Raw genomic sequence first — 18,807 nt, 5'->3', positions numbered from 1 at the left:
GTGTGAGTGTCTCACTGTGAGTGAGTGTCTCACTGTGAGTGAGTGTCTCACTGTGAGTGAGTGTCTCACTGTGAGTGAGTGTCTCACTGTGAGTGAGTGTCTCACCGTGAGTGAGTGTCTCACCGTGAGTGAGTGTCTCACCGTGTCTCACTGTGAGTGACCTTTGTCTGTGTGTGTGTGTCTGTGTGTGTATTTGTGTCTGTGTGTGTATTTGTGTCTGTGTGTGCATCTGTTTGTGTGTCTGTCTGTGTGTGTGTCTGTGTGTGTGTATGTCTGTGTGTGTGTGTGTCTGTATGTGTGTGTCTGTATGTGTGTGTGTCTGTGTGTGTGTCACTGTGTGTCTGTGTGTGTATTTGTGTCTGTGTGTGTGTCTGTGTGTGTGTCTGTGTGTGTGTCTGTGTCTGTGTGTGTGTCTGTGTGTGTGTTTGTATGTGTGTGTGTTTGTATGTGTGTGTGTGTCTGTGTGTGTGTCTGTGTGTGTGTCTGTGTGTGTGTCTGTGTCTGTGTGTGTGTCTGTGTGTGTGTCTGTGTGTCTGTGTCTGTGTGTGTGTCTGTGTGTGTGTTTGTATGTGTGTGTGTGTCTGTGTGTGTATCTGTGTGTGTGTCTGTGTGTGTGTTTGTGTGTGTGTATGTCTCTGTGTGTATGTCTCTGTGTGTCTTCACTGTAGGTGCCCTTCATCGCGTTCTACCGCAAGGAATATGTGGAGCCAGAGCTCAGCATCAGCGACCTGTGGAGAGTTTGGCACTGGGATGAGAAGGTGGCCTCACCACTCACCACTCACTCACCCCTCACTCACTCACTCACCACTCACCTCTCAGCGCTCACCACTCACCACTCACCTCTCAGCGTTCACCACTCACCACTCACCTCTCAGCGCTCACCACTCACCACTCACCACTTACCTCTCTCTCACCACTCACCACTTACCTCTCTCTCACCACTCACTCACCACTCACCGCTCACCACTCAGCGCTCACCACTCACCACTCACCTCTCAGCGCTCACCACTCACCTCTCACTCACCACTCATCACTCACCACTCATCGCTCACACTCACCACTCACCAATCTCACCACTCACCACTCAGACACTCACCACTCACCACTCATCGCTCACACTCACCACTCACCTCTCGCTCACCACTCACTCACCACTCACACTCACCGCTCACCACTCACCGCTCACCACTCACCTCTCGCTCACCACTCACCACTCACTCAGACACTCACTCACCACTCAGCGCTCACCACTCAGCGCTCACCGCTCACCACTCACCACTCACCAGTCCACACTCACCACTTGCCACTCATCACTCTACACTCACCACTCAGCGCTCACCACTCACCACTCACTCACCACTCACCGCTCGCCGCTCACCACTCACCACTCACTCACCACTCAGCGCTCACCACTCACTCACCGCTCACACTCATCACTCACCACTCACCGCTCACACTCATCACTCACCACTCTCTCTCACCACTCACACTCATTACTCACCACTCACACTCACTCACCGCTCACACCCACACTCACCACTCACCACTCACACTCATTACTCATCACTCACCGCTCACCACTCACACTCACCACTCAAACTCACCACTCAAACTCACCACTCACACTCACCGCTCATCGCTCACCACTCAACACTCACACTCACCGCTCACACTCACCACTCACACTCACTCATCACTCACCGCTCACCACTCACACTCACTCATCACTCACTGCTCACCGCTCACCACTCACTGCTCACCGCTCACCACTCACCACTGACCACCACTCACGACGCACTGTGTGTATCTATGTGTGTGCCTGTGTGTGTGTGTATCTGTGTGTCTCTCTGTGTGTGTCTGTGTGTGTGTGTGTATCTGTGTGTGTCTCTCTGTCTGCGTGTGTGGCTGTGTGTCTGTGTGTGTCTGTGTGTGTGTCTGTGTGTCTCTGTGTGTGTGTATCTGTGTGTGTCTGTGTGTGTGTATCTGTATGTCTCTGTGTGTGTGTGGTCTCTCTCTCTGTGTGTCTCTCACACCATGTCCCTGTGTGTGTCTCTGTGTGTGTCTCTGTGTGTCTGTGTGTGTGTCTCTGTGTGTCCGTGTGTGTCTCTGTGTGTGTCTCTCTGTGTGTGTCTGTGTGTCTCTCTGTGTGTGTCTGTGTGTCTCTCTGTGTGTGTCTCTGTGTGTCTCTCTGTCTGTGTATGTCTCTCTGTGTTTCTCTGTGTGTCTGTGTGTGTGTGTGTGTCTCTCTCTGTGTCTGTGTGTGTGTGTGTCTCTCTCTCTGTGTGTCTGTGTGTGTCTGTGTGTGTGTGTCTGTGTGTGTGTCTCTCTCTCTGTGTGTCTCTCACCCCGTGTCTCTGTGTGTCTCTGTGTGTCTCTGTGTGTGTCTCTGTGTGTCTCTCACCCCATGGCCCTGTGTGTGTCTCTCTGTGTGTGTCTCTCTGTGTGTCTCTGTGTGTCTGTGTGTCTCTGTGTGTCTGTGTAGTGGACCCAGCTTGGCACCAGGAAGAAAAACCTGCTGCGTCTGTTCCAGCACATGCAGCGATTTCAGTTTGAGTCGGTCTACGCTGACGCTGACAAGCCCCTGGCAGACAGTGTGAGACCTCTAGAGGCCGCTGATATTGACAGGTAGCAGGGTGGTGGGATACTCACCACTCACTCACTCACTCACCACTCACTCACTCATACACTCACTCACTCATACACTCACTCACCCACTCACTCACTCATACACTCACCCACTCACTCATACACACACCCACTCACTCACCCACTCACTCACCCACTCACTCACCCACTCACCCACTCACTCACCTACCCACCCACTCACCCACTCACTCACTCACCACTCACTCACCCACTCACTCACCCCACCCACTCACTCACTCACTCACCCACTCACTCACTCACCCACCCACTCACCCACCTCACTCACCCACTCACCCAGCCACTCACTCAGCCACTCACTCAGTCACTCACTCACTCAGTCACTCACTCAGTCACTCACTCACTCAGTCACTCACTCACTCACCCACCCACTCACTCACCCACTCACTCACTCACCCACTCACACCCACTCACTCACCCACTCACTCACCCACTCACCCAGCCACTCACTCAGCCACTCAGTCACTCACTCACTCACTCAGTCACTCACTCAGCCACTCACTCAGTCACTCACCTACTCACCCACTCACCCACTCACCCACCCACCCACCCACTCACTCACCCACTCACTCACCCACTCACCCACCCACCCACCCACTCACCCACTCACCCACTCACTCACCCACTCACACACTCACTCACCCACTCACCCACCCACCCACCCACTCACCCACTCACCCACTCACTCACTCACCCACTCACTCACCCACTCTCCGTGTGTGCTGTTTGGTTCGCAGGCTCAGCGAGGTTCAGACGATGGAGGAGCTGCAAGATGTCTACAGCCACTTCCTCCCTCTACTACGGACGAGATATACCTCGCATGCACAACGCTGCACGTCGCAGACACGGTGAGAGAGACACGGGCGGGAGAGACACGGGGAGAGAGACACGGGGGGAGAGACACGGGGGGAGAGACACGGGGAGACACGGGGAGAGAGAGAGACGGAGAGAGAGACACGGGGAGAGAGACACGGGGAGAGAGAGAGAGATGCAGAGAGAGATGGAGAGAGAGACACGGGGAGAGAGACACGGGGGGAGAGACACGGGGGGAGAGACACGGGGGGAGAGACACGGGGAGAGAGACACGGGGGAGAGAGACACGGTGAGAGAGACACGGGGGGGAGAGACACGGGGGGGAGAGACACGGGGGGGAGAGACACGGGGGGAGAGACACGGGGGGGAGAGACACGGGGAGAGAGAGAGACACGGGGGGAGAGACACGGGGGGAGAGACACGGGGGGAGAGAGACACGGGGAGAGACAGGGGGAGAGAGACACGGGGAGAGACACGGGGAGAGAGACACGGGGAGAGAGACACGGGGGGAGAGACACGGGGGGGGAGAGACACGGGGGGAGAGAGACACGGGGAGAGAGACACGGGGAGAGAGAGACACGGGGGGAGAGAGACACGGGGAGAGAGACACGGGGAGAGAGAGACACGGGGGGAGAGATACACGGGGAGAGAGAGACACGGGGGGAGAGAGACAGGGGGAGAGAGACACGGGGAGAGAGACACGGGGAGAGAGAGAGACGGAGAGAGAGACACGGGGAGAGAGACACGGGGAGAGAGAGAGATGCAGAGAGAGATGGAGAGAGAGACATGGGGAGAGAGATGGAGAGAGAGACATGGGGAGAGAGACACGGGGGGGAGAGACACGGGGGAGAGACACGGGGGGAGAGACACGGGGGGGGAGACACGGGGGGAGAGACACGGGGGGAGAGACACGGGGGAGAGACACGGGGAGAGAGACACGGGGGGGGGGGAGACACGAGGGGAGAGACACGGGGGGAGAGACGAGACACGGGGGGAGAGACATGGGGAGAGAGACACGGGGGGAAAGACACGGGGAGAGAGACACGGGGAGAGAGACACAGGGGGGAGACACGGGGTGGGGGGAGACACGGGGGGAGAGACACGGGGGGGGGGGAGAGACACGGGGGAGAGACACGGGGAGAGAGACTCGGGGAGAGAGAGACACGGGGGGAGAGACACGGGGGGAGAGAGACACGGGGAGAGAGACACGGGGTAGAGAGACACGGTGAGAGAGACACGGGGAGAGAGACACGGGGTAGAGAGACACGGTGAGAGAGACACGGGGGGGGGGAGACACGGGGTGGAGAGACACGGGGAGAGAGACACGGGGAGAGAGACACGGGGGGAGAGACACGGGGAGAGAGACACGGGGAGAGAGACACGGGGTAGAGAGACACGGTGAGAGAGACACGGGGAGAGAGACACGGGGTAGAGAGACACGGTGAGAGAGACACGGGGGGGGGGAGACACGGGGGGGAGAGACACGGGGAGAGAGACATGGGGAGAGAGACACGGGGGGAGAGACACGGGGGAGAGAGACATTGGGGGGGAGAGACACGGGGAGAGAGACTCGGGGAGAGAGAAGACACGGGGGGAGAGACACGGGGGGGAGAGACACGGGGAGAGAGACACGGGGAGAGAGACACGGGGGGAGAGACACGGGGAGAGAGACATTGGGGGGGAGAGACACGGGGAGAGAGACTCGGGGAGAGAGAGACACGGGGGGAGAGACACGGGGGGAGAGAGACACGGGGAGAGAGACACGGGGGGGGAGACACGGGGAGAGAGACACGGGGGGAGAGAGACACGAGGGAGGAGAGACACGGGGAGAGAGACACGGGGGGGGAGACACGGGGAGAGAGACACGGGGGGAGAGAGACACGGTGTGGTGATGGTGATGTTCGTGATTTTGTGGATGACGTTGTTGATGTTGGCGATGATGATGATGACGACGATGTTGTTATTGTTGATGTTGTTGTTGATGATGTTGTTGTTGATGTTGTTGATGATGTTGTTGACGTTGTTGTTGTTGACGTTGTTGTTGTTGTTGATGTTGACGTTGTTGTTGACGTTGTTGTTGATGTTGTTGTTGATGTTGTTGACGTTGTTGTTGTTGACGTTGTTGTTGTTGATGATGTTGATGTTGTTGACGTTGTTGTTGATGTTGTTGATGATGTTGTTGTTGATGTTGTTGTTGTTGATGTTGTTGACGTTGTTGACGTTGTTGTTGTTGATGATGTTTCAGGTGAGGAGGGTGATGAGGAGGGAGTGGACGCAGCTGGAGGAGCAGGAGGTGGTGGTGGTGGTGGTGGTGGTGTTGGCACGGCGACCTCAGCACCCGAGCTCAAGCAAGCCACTCGCAGGGACCGCTACACCCTGTGTCTGCAGACAGGCCTCGGTACTTGGACAACTACACAGACAGCTACACTACACAGACAGCTCCACGTAGACAACGGTCCACTCTGTCTACAGACGGGATACACCGGATCTCTGATCCGTACGGTTCTGGATTTTAACGTCTCTCTCTTTGTGTGTCTCTCTCTCCCCGTGTCTATCTCTCTCTCCCCGTGTCTCTCTCCCGTGTCTCTCTCCCCATGTCTCTCTCTCTCTCCCCGTGTCTCTCTCTCCACGGTGTCTCTCTCTCCGTGTCTCACTCTCACCGTGTCTCTCTCTTCCCGTGTCTCTCTTTCACTGTATCTCCTCTCTTCCCGTGTCTCTCTCTTCCCCCGGTGTCTCTCTCCCCCGGTGTCTCTCTCCCCCGGTGTCTCCTCCCCGTGTCTCTCTCTCCCCGTGCGTCTCTCTCTCTCTCTCTCCCCGTGTCTCTCTCTCTCTCTCCCCGTGTCTCTCTCCCCGTGTCTCTCTCCCCGTGTCTCTCTCCCCGTGTCTCTCTCCCCGTGTCTCTCTCTCCCCGTGTCTCTCTCCCCGTGTCTCTCTCTCCCCGTGTCTCTCTCTCCCGTGTCTCTCTCTCCCCGTGTCTCTCTCCCCGTGTCTCTCTCTCTCTCCCCGTGTCTCTCTCTCCGTCTCTCTCCCCGTGCGTCTCTCTCTCTCCCCGTGTCTCTCTCTCTCCCCGTGTCTCTCTCTCTCTCCCCGTGTCTCTCTCCCCGTGTCTCTCTCTCTCTCCCCGTGTCTCTCTCTCCGTCTCTCTCCCCGTGTCTCTCTCTCCGTGTCTCTCTCTCCCCGTGTCTCTCTCCCCGTGTCTCTCTCTCTCTCTCCCCGTGTCTCTCTCTCCCCGTGTCTCTCTCTCTCCCCGTGTCTCTCTCTCTCTCCCCGTGTCTCTCTCCCCGTGTCTCTCTCTCCCCGTGTCTCTCTCCCCGTGTCTCTCTCCCCGTGTGTCTCTCTCCCCGTGTCTCTCTCCTCTCTCCCCGTGTCTCTCTCTCTCCCCAGACGGGCTGGCCAAGAAGTTTGGTTTGACACCGCAGCAGTTTGGCGAGAATCTCCGTGACAGCTACCAGCGGCACGAGACGGAGCAGTTCCCAGCGGACCCACACGAACTCGCTCGCGATTACATCTGCCCGTACGCCGCTCGCCCACACGCTCACCCACTCGCTCACTCACCCACTCACTCACTCACTAACTAACTCGCTCACCCACTCGCTCACCCACTCACCCACTCACTAACTCACTCACCCACTCGCTCACTCACCCACTCACTAACTCACTCACCCACTCACTCACTCACCCACTCACTCGCTCAGCCACCACGCTCGCCCACACGCTCGCCCACACGCTCATCCACCCACTCGCTCACCCACACGCTCGCTCACTCACCCACTCGCTCGCTCGCCCACACGCTCGCCCACACGCTCACCCACACGCTCACCCGCTCGCTCACCCACACGCTCACCCACTCACTCACCACTCACCCACTCACTAACTCACTCACCCACTCGCTCACCCACCCACTCGCTCAGCCACTCACTCACCCACCACTCACTCACCCACCACTCACTCACCCACTCACTCACCCACACGCTCACCCACACGCTCGCCCACATGCTCACCCACACGCTCACCCACTCGCTCACTCACCCACACGCCGCTCATCCACACGCTCACTCACTCGCTCACCACTCGCTCACCCACCGCTCACCCACACGCTCGCCCACACGCTCGCCCACACGCTCATCCACCCACTCGCTCACCCACACGCTCGCTCACTCACCCACTCGCTCGCTCGCCCACCGCTCGCCCACACGCTCACCCACACGCTCACCCGCTCGCTCACCCACACGCTCACCCACTCACTCACCACTCACCCACTCACTAACTCACTCACCCACTCGCTCACCCACCCACTCGCTCAGCCACTCACTCACCCACCACTCACTCACCCACCACTCACTCACCCACTCACTCACCCACACGCTCACCCACACGCTCGCCCACATGCTCACCCACACGCTCACCCACTCGCTCACTCACCCACACGCCGCTCATCCACACGCTCACTCACTCGCTCACCCACTCGCTCACCCACACGCTCACCCACACGCTCACCCACACGCTCACCCACTCACGCACCCTCTCTCCCGCTCACCCACCCTCTCTCCCACTCACCCACCCACTCACCCACTCACCCACCCACTCACCCACCCACCCACTCACCCACCTACCCACTCACCCACCCTCTCTCCCACTCACCCACCCACCCACCCACTCACCCACCCACCCAACTCACCCACCCACTCACCCACCCACCCACCCACCCACCCACTCACCACTCCCCACCCACTCACCACCCACCCACCCACTCACCCACCCACCACCCACCACTCACCCACCCTCTCACCCACACCCACTCCACCGACGATCACCCACCCACCACTCACCACCCTCTCACCCACCCACTTACCCACCCACTCACCCACTCCACCCACCCACTCCACTCACCACCCACTCACCCACCCACCCACTCCACTCACCCACCCACCCACCCACTCACTCACCCACCCCCACCCACTCACCCACCCACCCACTCACCCACCCACTCACTCACTCACCCACCCACCCCCCACTCACCACCACCCACCCACTCACCCACTCACCCACCCACCCACCACCCACCCACTCACTCACTCACCAACCCACTCACCCACCCACCCACCCACCCACTCACCACTCCCTCACCCACTCACCCACCCACTCACCCACTCACTCTCTCTCCCACTCCCCACTCACCCACCCCACTCACCCACCCTCTCTCCCGCTCACCTGGTGAGCAGACAGTTCCCCACGGTGGAAGCGGTGCTAGAGGGAGCCCGCTACATGGTGGCCCTCACCGTAGCCAAGGAGCCGCTGGTGAGACAGGTGGTGAGGCAAACGTTCCTGGAGAGGGCCAAGCTGAACGTGGTGCCCACCAAGAAGGGCAGGAAGGTGAGGAGTGGTGGGTGAGTGGGTGAGTGGGTGGGTGGGTGAGTTGGGGAGTTGGTGAGTGGGTGAGTGGGTGGGTGGGTGGGTAGTGAGTGAGTGGGTGGGTGGGTGAGGTGGAGTTGGTGAGTGGTGAGTGGGAGTGGGTGGGTGGGTGGGTGAGTGAGTGAGTGAGTGGGTGAGTGAGGGGGTGGGTGAGTGGGTGAGTGGGGTGGGTGGGTGGGTGGGAGTGGGTGGGTGGGTGGGGGAGTGAGTGAGGGAGTGAGTGAGTGGGAGAGAGGGTGGGTGGGTGAGTGGGTCGGTGGGTGAGTGGGTGGGTGGGTGAGTGGGTGGGTGGGTGGGTGAGTGGGTGAGTGGGTGATGTGGGTGAGTGAGTGAGTGGGGGAGTGGGGGAGTGAGTGGCTGAGTGAGTGGGGAGTGAGGGAGTGAGTGAGTGGGTGAGTGAGTGGTGGTGGGTGAGTGAGTGAGTGAGTGGGTGGGGGAGTTGGTGAGTGGGTGGGTGAGTGGGTGGGTGGGTGAGTGGGGGAGTGAGTGGGTGAATGGGGGAGTGAGTGGGGAAGTTGGTGGGTTAGTGTGTGTGTGTCTGTGTGTGTGTGTCTGTGTGTGTGTGTCTGTGTGTGTGTGTGTCTGTGTGTGTGAGTGTCTGTGTGTGTGAGTGTCTGTGTGTGTGGGTGTCTGTGTGTCTGTGTGTGTGTGTCTGTGTGTGTCTCTGTGTGTGTCTCTGTGTGTGTTTGTGTGTGTGTCTGTGTGTGTGTCTGTGTGTGTCTGTCTCTGTGTGTGGGGAGCGATAGTGTAGCGGTTAGCGCTACGCTGCGCTATGAACCTGGCGACCCGGGTTCGATTCCCGCTCACGGCCAACACCAGTGACGATTATCTGAACCGGTCCCGGGCCTCCCCTAGGTCGACTCAGCCTCAAATGAGTACCTGGTGCGGTGTGTAAACATCGCCACTGGGGAGACAAAGGCGGTCGGGCGTGGTGCTGGCCACCCACCCCCTCGAGTACCGTTTCGGCCTTCATAGGTGCTCGCTAACAGCACTTGCCCCTACAGTCTGTTTAGGCTATATGGGGGATCTTTGTCTTTGTTTTTGTGTATCTGTGTGTGTGTGTATCTCTGTGTGTGTGTGTATCTCTGTGTGTGTCTATCTCTGTGTGTGTAACTGTGTATCTATCTGTGTGTGTATCTCTGTGTGTGTGTATCTCTGTGTGTGTCTGTGTGTGTCTGTCTGTGTCTGTGTGTCTCTATCTGTGTGTGTATCTGTGTGTGTATCTCTGTGTGTGTATCGATCTGTGTGTGTATCTATCCCTGTGTGTATCTATCCCTGTGTGTGTCTATCTGTGTGTGTATCTGTGTGTGTATCTGTGTGTGTGTGTATCTATCTGTGTGTGTGTATCTCTGTGTGTATCTCTGTGTGTGTGTATCTATCTGTGTGTATCTCTGTGTGTGTATCTATCTGTGTGTGTATCTGTGTGTGTCTCTATCTGTGTGTGTCTCTATCTGTGAGTGTGTATCTGTGTGTGTCTCTATCTGTGAGTGTGTATCTGTGTGTGTCTCTATCTGTGTGTGTCTATCTGTGTGTGTGTGTATCTCTGTGTGTGTATCTCTGTGTGTGTATCTCTGTGTGTGTCTATCCCTGTGTGTGTGTATCTATCTGTGTGTATCTCTGTGTGTGTATCTATCTGTGTGTATCTCTGTGTGTGTATATCTGTGTGTATCTCTGTGTGTGTATCTCTGTGTGTATCTCTGTGTGTGTATCTCTGTGTGTGTCTATCTCTGTGTGTGTATCTGTGTGTGTATCTCTGTGTGTGTGTATCGATCTGTGTGAATCTATCCCTGTGTGTGTCTATCTGTGTGTGTATCTGTGTGTGTATCTGTGTGTGTGTATCTATCTGTGTGTGTGTATCTCTGTGTGTATCTCTGTGTGTGTGTATCTATCTGTGTGTATCTATCTGTGTGTATCTCTGTGTGTATCTATCTGTGTGTATCTCTGTGTGTGTCTATCTCTGTGTGTGTATCTGTGTGTCTCTATCTGTGTGTGTGTGTCTCTATCTGTGTGTGTGTATCTGTGTGTGTCTCTATCTGTGTGTGTCTCTATCTGTGTGTGTGTATCTGTGTGTGTCTATCTGTGTGTGTGTGTATCTCTGTGTGTGTATCTCTGTGTGTGTCTATCTCTGTGTGTGTGTATCTGAGTGTGTGTAACTGTGTATCTGTGTGTGTCTATCTCTGTGTGTGTGTATCTCTGTGTGTGTGTATCTCTGTGTGTGTCTCTATCTCTGTGTGTGTCTATCTCTGTGTGTGTCTGTATCTGTGTGTGTGTATCTGTGTGTGTATCTATCTGTGTGTGTCTATCTCTGTGTGTGTATCTCTGTGTGTGTGTGTCTATCTCTGTGTGTGTGTATCTGAGTGTGTGTAACTGTGTATCTGTGTGTGTGTGTGTATCCCTGTGTGTGTCTCTATCTGTGTGTAAATGTGTATCTCTGTGTGTGTGTATCTCTGTGTGTATCTCTGTGTGTGTATCTATCTGTGTGTGTATCTCTGTGTGTGTGTATCCCTGTGTGTGTATCTATCTGTGTGTCTATCTCTGTGTGTGTGTGTATCTCTGTGTGTGTGTAACTGTGTATCTCTGTATGTGTATCTCTGTGTGTGTATCTCTGTGTGTGTGTATCTCTGTGTGTATCTATCTGTGTGTATCTCTGTGTGTCTATCTCTGTGTGTGTCTGCGTGTAGGAGATAGATGAGAGTCACCTGGCTTACCCGTTCAAGTACCTGCGCAACAAGCCGGTGAAGGAGCTAAAGGATGACCAGTTTCTCAAGATCACGCTCGCCGCTCAAGAGAAACTCCTTGAGCTGGAGATCAACATTGACATGACAGGCCCAGGGTACGCATCCACGATACATACACACACGTAGATATGTATACATACACACACGTAGATACATACACACAGATATAGATACATACACAGATATAGATACATACACAGATATAGATACATACACAGAGAAGGAGCTAAAGAATGACCAGTTTCTCAAGATCACGCTCGCCGCTCAAGAGAAACTCCTTGAGCTGGAGATCAACATTGACATGACAGGCCCAGGGTACGCGTACACGATACATAAAACACACAGATATAGATACATACACACAGATACACACACACAGATATAGATACATACACACACAGATACATACACACGCAGATATAGATACACACACAGATATAGATACATACACACAGAGAAGGAGCTAAAGAATGACCAGTTTCTCAAGATCACGCTCGCTGCTCAAGAGAAACTCCTTGAGCTGGAGATCAACATTGACATGACAGGCCCAGGGTACGCATACACGATACATACACACACACAGATATAGATACATACACATGTGTAGATACATACACACAGATATAGATACACACACAGATATAGATACATACACATATAGATACATACACACAGATATAGATACATACACACACGTAGATACATACACACAGATATAGATACATACACAGATATAGATACATACACACACAGATATAGATACATACACACACGTAGATACATACACACAGATATAGATACATACACACACGTAGATACATACACACAGATATAGATACATACACACACGTAGATACATACACACAGATATAGATACATACACATGTGTAGATACACACACAGATATAGATACATACACACACGTAGATACATACACACAGATATAGATACACACACAGATATAGATACATACACACGATACATACACACAGAGATATAGATACACACACACAGATATAGATACATACACACACGCAGATATACATACATACACACGTAGATACATACACGCAGATATAGATACATACACACACAGATATAGATACATACACACACAGATATTGATACATACACATGTGTAGATACATACACACAGATATAGATACATACACAGATATAGATACATACACATGTAGATATACATACACACAGATATAGATACATACACACACAGATACATACACACGCAGATATAGATACACACAGATATAGATACATACACACACGCAGATATAGATACATACACTCACAGATATAGATACATACACACACAGATATAGATACATACACATGTAGATATACATACACACACACAGATATAGATACATACACACACGTAGATACATACACGCAGATATAGATACATACACAGATATACACACACACAGATACACACACACACACACGCAGATATACATACATACACACACGCAGATATACACACACACGCAGATATAGATACACAGATATAGATACATACACAGATATAGATACATACACACACATAGATATAGATACATACACACACGCAGATATAGATACATACACACACGCAGATATAGATACATACACACAGATATAGATACATACACAGATATAGATACATACACACAGATATACATACACACAGAGATATAGATACACAGATATAGATACATACACACACGCAGATATAGATACATACACACAGATATAGATACATACAGATATAGATACATACACACATGTAGATACATACACACAGAGATATAGATACATACACACACAGATATACATACACACGCAGATATAGATACATACACATATGTAGATACACACACACGCAGATATAGATACATACACACACGTAGATATAGATACATACACAGATATAGATACATACACACACACAGATATACATACACACACAGATATAGATACATACACACACGTAGATATACACACGCAGATATAGATACACACACATGTAGATACATACACACAGAGATATAGATACACACACAGATATATATACACACAGATATACATACATACACACACACAGATATACATACATACACATATGTAGATACATACACGCACGCAGATATAGATACATACACATATGTAGATATACACACGCAGATATAGATACACACACAGATATATATACATACATAGATATAAATACACACAGATATACACACACACAGATATAGATACATACACAGATATAGATACATACACACAGAGATATAGATACACACACAGATATAGATACATACACAGATATAGATACATACAGATATAGATACATACACAGATATGATACATACACATACAGATATAGATACATACACACAGATATAGATACATACACAGATGTAGATACATACACAGATGTAGATACATACACAGATATAGATACATACACAGATATAGATACATACACACAGATATAGATACATACACACAGATGTAGATACATACACAGATATACAAACACAGATATAGATACATACACAGTTATAGATACATACACACAGATATAGATGCACACACATATATAGATACACACACAGATACAGATACATACACATGTGTAGATACACACACACAGATATAGATACATACACACACGTAGATACATACACACAGATATAGATACATACACACAGATATAGATACATACACAGATATAGATACATACACAGATATAGATACATACACAGATATAGATACATACACAGATATAGATACATATACAGATATAGATACATACACACAGATATAGATACATACACACAGATATAGATACATACACACAGATATAGATACATACACACAGATATAGATACATACACAGATATAGATACATACACACAGATATAGATACATACACACAGATATAGATACATACACACAGATATAGATACATACACAGATATAGATACATACACAGATATAGATACATACACAGATATAGATACATACACAGATATAGATACACACACAGATATAGATACACACACAGATATAGATACACACAGATATAGATACATACACCACAGATATAGATACATACACAGATATAGATACACACACAGATATAGATACATACATACAGATATAGATACACACACAGATATAGATACACACACAGATATAGATACATACACAGATATAGATACATACACACAGATATAGATACATACACACAGATATAGATACATACACAGATATAGATACATACACAGATATAGATACATACACAGATATAGATACATACACAGATATAGATACATACAGATATACATACACACAGATATAGATACATACACAGATATAGATACATACACATATAGATACATACATACAGATATAGATACATACACAGATATAGATACACACAGATATAGATACACACAGATATAGATACATACACAGATATAGATACATACACAGATATAGATACATACACAGATATAGATACACACACAGATATAGATACATACGCACAGATATAGATACATACACAGATATAGATACATACACACAGATATAGATACATACACACAGATATAGATACATACACAGATATAGATACACACAGATATAGATACATACACAAAGATATAGATACATACACAGATATAGATACATACACAGATATAGATACATACACAGATATAGATACATACACACAGATATAGATACATACACAGATATAGATACATACACAGATATAGATACATACAGATATACATACATACACAGATATAGATACATACACAGATATAGATACATACACAGATATAGATACATACATACAGATATAGATACATACACAGATATAGATACACACAGATATAGATACATACACACAGATATAGATACATACACACAGATATAGATACATACACACAGATATAGATACATACACAGATATAGATACACACAGATATAGATACACATACAGATAGATACATACACAGATATAGATACATACAGGCATAGATACATACAGGTATAGATACATACACAGATATAGATACATACACAGATATAGATACATACACAGATATAGATACATACACACAGGTATAGATACATACACAGATATAGATACATACACAGATATAGATACATACACACATATAGATACATACACAGATATAGATACATACACACACGCAGATATAGTGTGTGTCTCTCTGTCTGTCTGTCTGTGTGTGTCTCTGTGTGTGTTTCTGTCTGTCTCTGTGTGTCTGTGTGTGTCTCTGTGTGTGTCTCTGTGTGTGTGTCTCTGTGTGTGTGTCTCTGTGTGTGTCTCTGTGTGTGTGTGTGTCTCTGTCTCTGTGTGTGTGTCTGTGTGTGTCTCTGTGTGTGTGTCTGTGTGTGTCTCTGTCTCTGTGTGTGTGTCTCTGTCTGTGTGTCTCTCTGTGTGTGTGTCTCTGTGTGTGTAGGTACGAGGGAGACCAGACGTACTTTGACGAGATCAAGCAGTTCCACTGTGTGTGTCTGTGTCTGTGTGTCTCTGTGTGTCTCTCTGTGTGTCTCTGTGTGTCTCTCTGTGTCTGTGTGTCTCTGTGTGTGTCTCTGTGTGTCTGTGTCTGTGTGTGTCTCTGTGTGTGTCTCTGTCTCTGTGTGTCTCTCTGTGTCTCTGTGTGTCTCTGTGTGTGTGTCTGTGTCTGTGTGTCTCTGTGTGTGTAGGTACGAGGGAGACCAGACGTACTTTGACGAGATCAAGCAGTTCCACTGTGTGTGTCTGTGTGTGTGTGTCTCTGTGTGTGTCTCTGTGTCTCTGTGTGTCTCTCTCTGTGTGTCTCTCTCTGTGTGTCTCTCTCTGTGTGTGTCTCTCTGTCTCTGTCTGTGTGTAGGTACGAGGGAGACCAGACGTACTTTGACGAGATCAAACAGTTCCACTGTGTGTGTCTCTGTCTGTCTGTCTCTGTGTCTCTCTGTGTCTGTGTGTGTCTCTGTGTGTGTGTCTCTATGTGTGTGTCTGTGTGTGTGTCTGTGTGTGTGTCTCTGTGTGTCTCTGTGTGTGTCTGTGTGTGTCTGTGTGTGTGTGTGTCTCTATGTGTGTGTCTGTGTGTGTGTCTCTGTGTGTCTCTGTGTGTGTCTGTGTGTGTCTGTGTGTGTGTGTCTCTATATGTGTGTCTGTGTGTGTGTCTGTGTGTGTGTCTCTGTGTGTGTCTGTGTGTGTAGGTACGAGGGAGACCAGACGTACTTTGACGAGATCAAGCAGTTCCACTGTGTGTCTGTGTGTCTCTCTCTCTGTGTCTCTGTGTCTCTGTGTGTGTCTCTGTGTGTGTCTGTGTGTGTAGGTACGAGGGAGACTAGACGTACTTTGACGAGTTCAAGCAGTTCCACTGTGTGTGTGTATCTCTGTGTGTCTCTCTCTGTGTGTCTCTCTCTCTGTGTGTCTCTCTCTGTGTGTGTCTCTCTGTCTCTGTGTGTGTGTAGGTACGAGGGAGACCAGACGTACTTTGACGAGATCAAGCAGTTCCACTGTGTGTGTCTGTGTGTGTGTCTGTGTCTCTGTGTGTCTCTGTGTCTGTGTCTGTGTCTCTGTCTGTGTAGGTACGAGGGAGACCAGACGTACTTTGACGAGATCAAGCAGTTCCACTGTGTGTCTCTGTGTGTGTCTCTGTGTGTGTGTCTGTGTGTCTGTGTGTCTCTCTCTGTGTGTCTCTGTGTGTCTCTGTGTCTCTGTCTCTGTGTGTGTGTAGGTACGAGGGAGACCAGACGTACTTTGACGAGATCAAGCAGTTCCACTGTGTGTGTGTGTCTGTCTGTGTGTCTCTCTCTGTGTGTCTCTCTCTGTGTCTCTCTGTCTGTCTCTGTGTGTGTCTCTGTGTGTCTGTGTGTGTCTGTGTGTCTCTCTGTGTGTCTCTCTGTCTGTGTGTAGGTACGAGGGAGACCAGACGTACTTTGACGAGATCAAGCAGTTCCACTGTGTGTCTGTGTGTGTGTGTCTCTGTGTGTCTCTCTGTCTCTGTGTGTGTCTCTCTCTGTGTCTCTCTGTGTGTGTCTGTGTCTCTGTGTGTGTAGGTACGAGGGAGACCAGACGTACTTTGACGAGATCAAGCAGTTCCACTGTGTCTGTGTGTGTCTCTCTGTGTGTGTCTCTGTCTCTGTGTGTCTCTCTGTGTCTCTGTGTGTCTCTCTCTGTGTCTCTCTGTGTCTCTCTGTGTGTGTCTGTGTGTGTCTCTGTGTGTGTGTAGGTACGAGGGAGACCAGACGTACTTTGACGAGATCAAGCAGTTCCACTGTGTGTGTCTGTGTGTGTGTCTGTGTCTCTGTGTCTCTGTGTCTCTGTGCCTCTGTGTGTGTCTCTGTGTGTGTCTCTCTGTCTCTCTGTGTAGGTACGAGGGAGACCAGACGTACTTTGACGAGATCAAGCAGTTCCACTGTGTCTGTGTGTGTCTCTCTGTGTGTGTCTCTGTCTCTGTGTGTCTCTCTGTGTCTCTGTGTGTCTCTCTCTGTGTCTCTCTGTGTCTCTCTGTGTGTCTCTGTGTCTCTGTCTCTGTGTGTGTGTAGGTACGAGGGAGACCAGACGTACTTTGACGAGATCAAGCAGTTCCACTACCGCGACGAGTTCAGCCATCAGGTGCAGCAGTGGAATGAGCAGCGGTCCCTTGCGCTACGCTCGGCTCTTGGACTCTTCCTCTACCCCCACATGGCGCAGGAGACCCAGCGGAAGCTCCTGGCCGAGGCGCGGACATGCGTGGCCAAGGTGAGGCGCGGGGGGAGAGGGAGAGACGCACGGGGAGAGAGAGAGACGCACGGGGAGAGAGAGACACGGGGAGAGAGAGAGACGCACGGGGAGAGAGAGAGACGCACGGGGAGAGAGAGACACGGGGAGAGAGAGAGACGCACGGGGAGAGAGACGCGGGGAGAGAGACACAGGGAGACACACGGGGAGAGAGACATGGAGAGAGAGAGAGACGGGGAGAGAGAGACGCGGGGAGAGAGAGAGAGAGACACGGGGACAGAGAGACACGGGGAGAGAGAGACATGGGGAGAGAGAGAGAGAGACACGGGGAGAGAGAGACATGGGGAGAGAGAGACACAGGGAGAGAGAGAGAGACACGGGGAGAGAGACGCGGGGAGAGAGACGCGGGGAGAGAGAGAC

At 50.7% G+C, this 18,807-nt stretch overlaps 1 protein-coding gene across 1 annotated transcript in view; it reads left to right on the top strand.

Annotated features, from left to right (window-relative positions):
* LOC116937052 (transcription elongation factor SPT6) overlaps positions 1-18,807 on the top strand; it is a gene marked incomplete at both ends in the record, with an annotated part of 94,268 nt that overhangs the window by 9,818 nt on the left and 65,643 nt on the right. The window contains 10 exon segments of the mRNA XM_076064259.1: positions 669-758; positions 2,483-2,625; positions 3,402-3,456; positions 3,458-3,500; positions 4,190-4,289; positions 5,808-5,875; positions 6,862-6,991; positions 8,700-8,850; positions 11,571-11,722; positions 18,213-18,408. Of these exon segments, the coding sequence (XP_075920374.1) occupies positions 669-758; positions 2,483-2,625; positions 3,402-3,456; positions 3,458-3,500; positions 4,190-4,289; positions 5,808-5,875; positions 6,862-6,991; positions 8,700-8,850; positions 11,571-11,722; positions 18,213-18,408 (1,128 nt within the window).

This window comes from Petromyzon marinus, unplaced genomic scaffold (assembly GCF_048934315.1).
Source record: "Petromyzon marinus isolate PM22_M1 ecotype Great Lakes invasive population unplaced genomic scaffold, UKy_Petmar_22M1.pri1.0 PM_Scaffold_366, whole genome shotgun sequence".
Lineage (NCBI taxonomy): Eukaryota > Metazoa > Chordata > Hyperoartia > Petromyzontiformes > Petromyzontidae > Petromyzon > Petromyzon marinus.
This window is presented reverse-complemented; position numbering and strand designations above follow the sequence as displayed.